Here is a 10262-nt window from a genome sequence, read left to right on the forward strand (position 1 = left end):
GGGGAGAGGTGTCATCTGCAGAGGTGGTTGCCCGCCAACGCAACGCCTCCTCCTCCTTCCCTGTGACCCCGATCTCACCCCTTCCTCCGCCTCGCTCAGATCAAACGCTCGATAAAGGCTCTGCGTTAGACGTGATCTCACTCTTAACGCTGTCTGAGCTCACACTCGGTGGCGAGGAGGAGGATCGGGTTTTCCAGATGGATTACTAGAGTTCTGTCGAGGGTGTTGGCGTTTCAGGTGGTCGCGCTGATGAAGTGCAACATCTAAAGAGGAGATGTTCACTCATAAAGTCTGAATATTAACTTTAAACTTGATTTGAAACCTGTTAAAAACACATCAATGAGCCATCCTCTTGTGGATTAATCCGCCACTGAAAATAGTCCCTGACACATACACTATTTCCTTGGGACGCCATTTTGTGTCCAAACAGCAAATGTTTCTTTTCTTTCTTCTCGTCCAGCCCCGCAGGTCTGGCCGGCAGCCCCGTTATCTCCGATATCTCCCTGATCCGCCTCTCGCCCGCCGCCGTGGCGACCGGAGACTCTCCCTTCAGCCCGCCTCACCCGTACGTCAACCCTCACATGGAGCACTACCTGCGCTCCGTGCACAGCAGCCCCACCCTGTCCATGATCTCCGCAGCCAGAGGACTCAGCCCCGCCGACCGTGAGTTGACCAACCGAAGACACAGAAAGTAGATTTATCTCTGATAGATGATCACATTCATACCGATCAATTATGACCAAAATCTCATCGATTTAGTGGTTTACAGGTAAAAAAAAGGGCTTAAACTCACTTAAATACAGTTGAAAATTGGCTGTTTTTCTACCTTTTGGTATCAAAGAACATTTTAACATTTAACATATTTTACAGTTTCTTCTATTTGACATAGATTCATTGTTTTATACACTGTAAAAAGAGAGAGTGAGAAAACTCATAACTTCATTTTAACTAAATTTGTACGTTTTAAGTAGTTTTGAAATAACTAAAAAACCTTTTGTTGAAGTAATTTACCTGATACAGATCAGTATCATGAGAAAAGTTTATAAAGAAAACATTTTATTTGATAGAACAAGATATTTTCATATTCCTATAACACTTTTATAACAATAAGTTATATTATAACATGAAATATTTTACGTTATAACTTCTCTTGTTTTAACTAAACTAAATTTATCTTGTTATAATGACACATTACAACAGTGTAAGTTATCATATGTATAACAGGAAGTGTTTCCCGTTATAATACAGTATATGTTGTTGTTATTAAAGTAAATGCATTGTTGTTGTTGTTGTTGTGGTGGTGAAAGAGACACAAACACTCTAACATGAACTGGATCTGGGGGAAACCTTGACCTGCTGCTCCCAGGTGCTTTGAAACCGAGAGGGGGTCCTTAAAAAGGAAATCTGTGGAGGTTGATAAAAGAAAACCAGAGCTGCTGCTGAACAAATATCCCGATGACAACTCTTTCTTCAGTGCTGAATTACAATAACAGATTGGAGCGCGGCGGCGGGGCGGGATATAAATCTTCTTTTACAGTCTGTCAGTGGTAATGTGGCGACGCTTTTAAACCTAAATAAGCGGCCGAGCCTGAGATCCGGTCATGAGAAAAGCCGCGCGAGAGAGGGAATGCAAATAGGTTGTTGAAAGACGAGGGGTTGGGAAACGGAGGCCGCCGGCTTTTATGTGTTCCGGATGACCTTTTCGCTTTTAACCCACAGACCGTCCACAGCATCTGACAACATCCACTCGTCAGCACTCGTTTGTGGGCCTTTATCTTCCTCTCCCCTCATCGTTCTCAAGTTTTTAAGGTGGAAATGTGGGTCTTTAAGTTATTAGGTAATATTTTGGCGCCAAAAAAATACCGTAAAATGACTTATTATTATTATCATTAGTAAAACTTACAGCTTTCTTCTACGTGATACTGGAGGTCTTGCTCCTACTATTTACGTTCAGGATCGTAACTGCGTCTGAAAGATCACTTTAAGATTATCTTTTAAATGTGGAAAGTCTGCCTACTAATCCTGAGAAAAGAGAAAAAACCCACATCTATTATACAGAGATACTGAAAACACAAACATGGTGTATAGCTTCACACATAACACAGAAGACCGAGGAGAGGGAGCAACTAACATTGGGCGTTGCAACAACAACTAGGACCCCCCCTACCCTTGGCCCATCGGCCCCCTTGGCCATTCAAAAGATCTCCTCATCTATGAGAACAGGAGCAGGAAAAGTCACCCCCGGCTCCTGTTTACTCATCTCTCCCGTATCAATTATATTCCCTCCCCACCTCTCTACCCCCCCATCACGCCAGTGGCCCAACGAGCATCTTAAAGGAACGCGGACTGTTCGGCCTCCTCCCTCCTCCGGGGCAGCCAGGCCGATTATTACAACTGATGGCCCAGCCACCGGGCCCGTACGGCAGCCGAGTGCACATGCAGAGGGCCGCCGGCACACGGCGAGGGGCTCACCTGTCCGACTACATCACCCATCGACGGTGAGTAACCTCACACACACACCTGTGTAACCACATAGTGGAGCATTAAGCAGCTAATATAGATATAGATAGCTATAAGAGAGAGAATATTGGACTGGATAGAGCCCGACTCACCATTTACCAATATGGCGGCTGATATAGTGATATTTCTGGGGCCTTTAATGTCTAGTGCAGGTGAAAATAGACAGGAAGGGGGGGAGCATTGCATTATATACCAGAAAAAACTATTTCGGCACATCGAATGACATACACTGTAAACAGTCTGTGGATTTTATGGTGAAAAACTGTCAACTAATGACCGTAAAAGACCATAAACTGTAGATAAGTTTCTGTAACAGTAAAACATGTCTTCTTTATTTAAACTTTATTTATACGTCATTTTAAGTGAATTAATATGTAATAAAGTTGTTTTTTTATGTTGCAGACTGTAAATTGCACAGAAAACCACTGTCGTATCATTCATATGGTATATTCATGTGGCAAAACTGTTTCTTTTGATGGTAAAAAAACGTACCATCAGTGGTTTAAGGTAAAATATGGATTAAAACTCAATAGTACAAACATCCTTTTACCGTAATAGTAGAAAAACCTCTACCATATTTATTACGGTAAAGTTCAGGCAACCACAGCTGTCAGTTTCTGACTGTAAAATAACTTTTTATAGACTGATATTTTTATTTTTATTTTTAATTTATTCTATATTTTAATTCTGTAACGCTGCGCTGTAAATGACAATAAAATAACCTTGAATCCTTGATGTGTCAATATATATGGATCGGGCTCTAAAGTTCGCCTATTTGTCTTCAGGAAATAAAACTTTTAAAGATCAATTACTCAATTATAGACAAAAATGACTTCATTATAAAGTTTGAAGTGAAGCTGCAAAGTAGAAAAATCAGGTTTAATGAAGAATTCTACTTTAAAACCTGGCCTTCAACTAGCAGCCTCCTCGTTGACATGCCTTTGAGCAAGAAAAAATTAAAGTCTGTTTTTTAGTCTCCAGCCGTTGGTACAAAAACGTGTCTGCATGAAACCCGGAGGAGCTCTGACATCTGCCCACATGTGGCGACCCCATTAAGATTCAGACATAACTAATCAATCTCCCCACAATAATTCCCCGTAATTACTTCAGATAAACATCACACAGTCTGGGTTGCACTTCACGATGCTAAATGAGGGCAATTTACAGAGAATTGATTTCAACTGCGAGGAAATGTATGCAGAGCGATCTGATCGATCTCAGCTCTGAAATGTAAATCCAGACAATGACTTGAAATTTAAGCTCTTCTCCACTCTGTGAAAACTTAATGCCTCTGAACTTCCTGTTGGTTTTACTGGCGTATCAGGGTTGTTTCTAATCAATTAGTCTATAACAAAATGTCCATAAATGGTGATAATTATTGATCAGAATCTGTCAGAGATTACATTTAGAGTGATATAAAACAGAGATCCAAAAATACAAATCCTCACATTTGAGAAGCTGGAAACTGAGTGTTTGATATTTTTGCTTCATAATTGACTGATTGTTCGTGCCACTTAACTAATCAATCAACTGTTTCAACAAGTATCATCAAAGCATCAAAGTAAAGCAAGTGTGGCATTTAGAGAAATTAGGAGGAGCAGGATTAATAAAACAGTTCAGTGCTCTAGTTCGGACCACTTGAGGTTTCCATACAATGAGCGTCACTGTGCAAAGTAACATATTACTTTTGGATTACCTCAACAACAAGAAATATCAATAAGAAGTATTGATGTATCCTGTAGGACAACCGAACAATGTGACAAAGATTGAAAGATTTTTAGCATCAAAAATGTGTATTTTATGTTTTTGTGTGTTTTTAAAGAAGATGTATATAAAAAGTGTAATCCTTCTAAATAATCCCCATTTTTACTAAATGTAACTGTAATCTGATTACATCTTTAACTGTAATGACAGTTACCTATTTTGCAATCCTGGTTACAGCCTTACTTTTGTTGTCAGCCTGACCCTCCAGGTTAAGGAACCGCTAACTTAGAGGGTCCAGTGTGGAGGATTTAGTGGCATCTAGTGGTTTTAGTTTCAGACTGCAACTCCCTCGCTTCACCCTCACCTTCCAAAAGCGAAGGAGAAACTACAGTGGTAAAACAGCCTATAGCCTGTGTTTGGTTTGTCAACTGTACAAACATTGGGGTTCAACCTGGCCGACTCCACCTGTATAGATAAAAACATTGAAAGGCAAACATTTTCAGATTTTGAGGTGATAATACACTAATGAATAGTTATTAATACTCTGCCAATAGATCTTCCTAAATGTTACACACTTGACCTTTAAGTTGTAGCTTTATTTTAGTAACGCATAAATCACAATGTAGTAATAATTTACATTATAAGTATAAAGTTTGAACTTTCACACAGCTGCTGCAACAGGCTGCAGGTTGACTGCTAAACATAAAAATGGTTAAATGGTTCCCTATAAACTCTCTACAGACTTTACAAAGATACAGGGTTTTAGGTTTTTTTTTTTGGGGGGGGGGGGACGTGGAAGCCGACCAACCCATTCTGGCGAGGGAAATCAGACCCTCCGCTTCCCTTGTTCACAGACCGTCCTCAGAAAACCGCCATGTCGGCATTCAGGCTTAATTCCTTACCACACGGCGTGAATCTTCCCGGACCGATTAATTCTGGCTTTGTTTGCTTTCAACCGGTCCGTCCCCCTTAATGAGTGAAAAGGGGAGGGGGCCTAAAAGGTTGTTTCTAAAGTACGGTCCGTCCCGGTACAAATCTCTAAGCATGATCGTTAATTCTGTTTACGAAATTGGCGCTTTGAGACCTTGGAGAGGAGCAGGAGATGTCTTTATCGCCGGACATGTGGAATTTTGAAATGATGAGAAATCCGAGCAGAAGAGAAAAACAATCAATTTGCTCGAGGGATTACTGCAGCCTGCGGGAGTTTTATTACCATTTGGGGGGCCGGGTGTCTGAGACCGCGTAAATTTGACCCATTTAACCAAGCTAAAGTTAGAATGTAGCTGAGGTGATGGTGGCGGTCGACGGCGGAGGACTTGGGGAGCGGGGGCAGAGGATCAGGGGTGCTTGTTTTTTTGTTATCCGCTGATCGGTGGCGGCCGGCTCCGGGTGAAGCCGTTCAAGCGAACTAGCCAGCGAGATTCATCTCCTGCCTTACTTCGCTCCCCCTCCAACCCTCTGGGGAGATGTTTTAGTTAATGTGCCACTTCCCCTCGATACAATGGACCAATGGAAAGCCTCGGCTCGACTCCTCACCCCACCCGCCCCCCAATCCTCCATTGTCGATTTATACATCAGGCAAAAAAAAACAAAAAAAAAAGCCCCGCCGCCGGGGAGGGTGAGTGTGTGTGGACGTGATTTGGAGAGTGAGCGTGGCGCACCGCCCGAGGCTCTCCGGTGCCCATGTCGGTCTGTATGTAACCCGACTGTTTGAAAGCCGATACGCAGAGGGTTGCAGGTTCCAAACGATGTCGCAGCTTTGCTGGGGAAACAGCAACAAGATGAACGGAAGATGCCTCCGTCCTCAAAACGAGGAGCCCTCCTGCAAGCGCACTTAAGACGGCCCATGACTGCAACCCATTTTCTCCAGTTTAGGCCCAAGCACAGCCAAAGAATAATGAAAATAAAGCAGGAGCTCATCCCCCAAAAAGACTAATAATAATAAGACACAATATATAATATACCCATTTTGTATGAACGGGAGCTCGTGAATGGAACACATTAAACTCCTGGGTGTGTACATTTCAACATACTAATTTATGGAATTGCAAATAATAAAAACTGTGTTAACTGCCCTCCTAACTCGAATAGGCAGTTGTCCAGTGCAACAGTTTTACCTGAGAGGGGGCGAGGGAACTAGCAGAAGTGAAGTTACACTGAGTTACACTCTTTGAAGATACGTTTTCAACCTAAAATGAACCTACAGACGTTTAGGGTTGACTTTTTTGGAGTTTGCCATGTTGACCCACCATATTTTTACAGTAGCCCAGAACGGACAAACCAAACACTGGCTGTACATCGTCACTGTAGTTTCTCCTTCTTGTTTAGAAGGTGAGGATGAAGTGAGGGAGTTGGGATCTGCAACTACACCGCTAGATGCACCTAAATTCACTCTGGACCTTTAAGGATTCAAATTACAGGCAGAAGTGACTTCATAAGTTGTTTTTTTGCAGCGGTTTTCTAAATGTTTTCCAACCTTTCAGGACAACTGTTGGTTTTTGATTAATTGCTCCACAATATGAAAATCTTGCTCATCCCACCATACAAAGATAAACTGACAAACATACAAAGAGCTGAGAAAGAAAAAGCCTTCCTTGCTCTTGTAGAGGAGTAAAAGGTTCTCAGTTTGTGCCACAGTTTCAAATAACCAAACACACACTGCCCTTGGCAAGTACAGTGATTTTTCTTCTCACAGCCACATCCAACAGTTTCAGTGAATAACTTAACAATGACAGTTTGGCGAGACAGAGCCAAACGTGCTTTCCGTTTGTTTTGGCCCCAGCGCCTGCACAGTGTTCGGGGCGGCTGGAAACTAAGTTATGACAGCTTTAGTGAGCCCGGCTGGACGGCTTTCTCGCTGTTGGCAGCCTGCCGCCGCTCTCAGCAGCGCAGAGTTTGGCCTCCGACAGCACAACACAGCGGGCTCATTCACAACCCTGCGCTCCGTCTGCTGAACCTGCGGGGAAGGGTTCGAGCCAGGCTGACCGCTCGTTCAGCCTCTGAGCCGTGCAAGTTTTCCACTGACCGTATCGGCTGGTGCATTGCATGAATTCATCAAATGTTTGCAGTTACAATCCAGTTTTATTTTTGGAAGATTATAACTTTTTCTCCCTCGAATAGATTGTTTGAACCAAAACTGCCGCTGAGCGTTTAGTCAGTTTCAGTCTGTCCTTGAAAAGTCACACTTTGAGGCAGATATATTTTGAAGCATTAAAACCTCTGAAGAAGTACTCAGTGGTACTAATATGGCGACCGCACATGTCAGAATGAAAACGCATTATCTATGTTTCTACATCTATGCTGTCATTCCCCGTACGCCTAACTGAAAGGGGGGTGAGGTGATGGACCTTCGCTAGATGCCACTAAATCCTACACACTAGACCTTTAATGTGGCTTTAGACATGGTCAGAGGTCACTTTTGATTATTATATTATTGCAATATAGTGGAGGTCATATGCCACGCAGAGATATAGCACCAGCCAATGAGGTATCTATGTTTCTATATCTATGAATGACACAGGCAACATTCACCTTATCACAACTCAGTGTAGCATCACAATGGCTTTAAAGGGTAATATTTTGGATTCAATAGGTACAAACAGTTTGGGCCAGAAATAGCCCTGAATGCAGTTATGGTCATGGCGAGTATATCTGAGACAAACAGGAAGTGCCACTTCTTTGGAAGAGCAGGGAAAGCAGAAGTTGGCATGTAGTATCACACAGATGACGTTACACTCTCTGGTGTTCATCCCCCTCCACCATCAGTCTCCCTCTCAGACACGGCTACCCTTTTAAGGTTCAGAGCGAAGCGCCGGATCAAAGTAGGCGTTCATTGCATTAAATATACCTGCTGCTGTGCCCGACGATGGCGTACGTTGGAAATGTCACAGCGGCACAATAAGTCCTCGATGTTTATGGAAAAGCGCTGGCTCAGGGTCGGCGGGGAGAAATATTGTGCAGCACGTGGCCGATACCTGAAGGCCCCACGGCCGTTTGAAGTTGCTTGACATGAAAAATGTATACAAGCCTTTTTTATTTATACGCCTCTCCTGTGATCTTTGTTTCATCATCCACCTGGACGCTCTGATAGGAATTTCATTCTCCTTAATCAGTGTCAGAGCAGCTCATTGGATAGAGCAGGGTGGGCTGGTGGGATCTGCAGGACGAGCCCCTGTGTTAGCGTATTATAAAGTGCATCCTTCCAAATATTAGAAATGAGTAATAATTATATTATGTGTAAATATATGTGTGTACATGTGACTCATTTTAGCATTTTCATTTTTTTGGGCAAAAACCTTGGTCAACTATGCTATGTGTTAGCTTGTCTATGTTTGTGTTGACATAATAATAATATTACTAAAAATAATATTAATAATTATTAATATCTTCAAGATGTGGTTGTCTTTTCAACATAGACGAGGCTAGCATAGCATAATAGTACAGCAAACAAGAAAGTTTTGTTAAGTTTGTTAAATATTTCTTTGGGGCTTTTTTTAATATATAATTTCATATAGAATAAAATATAATAAAAGAGGTGAAGCCAGAAATAAAGTAAAGAAAATGCAACCAGGGAAAGATATCTTTTTTTATTCTGTATATCATTTATATTATATATAATATTTTTAACTAGAACTGAAAGTGTTCGTCTATGAACGGAAAAATAATCTACAAATCTCAATAGATTTGGTTTGTTTTTTAATCAAAAATGGCCAAAAATGTGGCTTTGGGCTGGTTGTAAACTCTCAAATGTAAAGATTTCATGTCTTTTAATGATTAGAAATTGAATTTTTGGTGTTTTGAACTGCTGTTTATAATCTCATCTGACATTTAAAGACTGGAATATCTCACTGCACTGCGAAATTTCTTCACTTATTTAAAGAAAGTTAGCTTTTAGGATTCTCAAACTCTCTAAAATGTGTCACAGGACCAATTTCCACGAGACTTTAGTCAGTAATATCCTCTGCCAGACTCAGTTTCCATCACCGAGAACAGATCGTTTACTGTATTAGCTGTGAATCAATCTGGAGCACTTATTGATAGGGTTTGTTCTGAGTCTGCGGGGTTCGGGTGTCACGGGGAGGCTACGGCGACATCCATCACGCCAGATTTCAGCAGTCATTCTTTTAGATTGAGAGTATTTAGGGTGTCGCGGGGGAGCGGAGGATGTCTCTGGATCAGATTTGAAGGGATGTGGGGGTCAGGATGGAGGATGTGAAGCATTTATCACCTCTGTCACATTAAAACCAGGTATCTGTGGAGACACCGGCGTCTTGAAATCCTATAACAAGCGGCGTTCAACCTTAAAACAAATGACCACATAAATCTTCCAAATGGTTAAATAACTGGATTTCAGAGGTGTGTTTATGTTTTTATGGGCTGGGCTCTCAGCTCCACAGCCCATTGTGTCTGACTGAAGATTTTAAATATACAGTTTCTGGTCATTTACTTTAAGAAACACCGCTCAAACAAGAGGAAATAGTGCATTGTTGGGAACTATTTTCAGCAGCGGATTAACAAATGAACTCCTCATGCCTGAACCAACCAAACCAATGAAGGCAACGAGTACTAGCCAATCAGAACCAGAGTGGCGGGTCGAGACTTTTCCAAAATGTGCTTCGATATGCTACGTGTTGGCTAATCTATGTTTAAGAGACAGCCACATTTTGACAATGGTTAAAAGATAAATATATATATATATATATATAGCCTATGTATAGTCTTCACATCTTCCATCAAAGTTAGTGTTTACAAATGTTGTTAATATTATTTAAGATGTAAAAATGTCGATTTTGGTGCTCGTGGCTCAAAGATATGTTAAGAACAAACAAACAAAACACTTTAAAAAAATAAGAGACATTTTAAGTTAATTAATGTTTTGCTGTATAAGCTACCTAATGATTGACTATAGATATCTTATCTAGCTTTATATGAAAGTTAATGTTAGTGAGCGCTAAATAATTAGCGAGCTAATTTACATTAATTGTTAGTTAGTAACATTTTGCTAAAATTAGCAAACTTAAGATAAGATAAGATATTCC

The 10262-nt window shown here is 41.3% G+C and overlaps 1 protein-coding gene across 1 annotated transcript in view; it reads left to right on the forward strand.

The window, feature by feature from the left end:
- Positions 1-460: 460 nt before the first annotated feature.
- LOC118339908 (zinc finger protein GLI2-like) overlaps positions 461-10262 on the forward strand; it is a 23374-nt gene continuing 13572 nt past the window's right edge. The window contains 3 exon segments of the mRNA XM_035677723.1: positions 461-667; positions 2328-2483; positions 2485-2498. Coding sequence (XP_035533616.1) covers positions 582-667; positions 2328-2483; positions 2485-2498 — 256 coding nt within the window. The 5' untranslated portion in view covers positions 461-581.

The sequence above is a fragment of the Morone saxatilis genome, unplaced genomic scaffold (assembly GCF_004916995.1).
Source record: "Morone saxatilis isolate NCDOM2014 unplaced genomic scaffold, NCSU_SB_2.0 Contig6, whole genome shotgun sequence".
Lineage (NCBI taxonomy): Eukaryota > Metazoa > Chordata > Actinopteri > Moronidae > Morone > Morone saxatilis.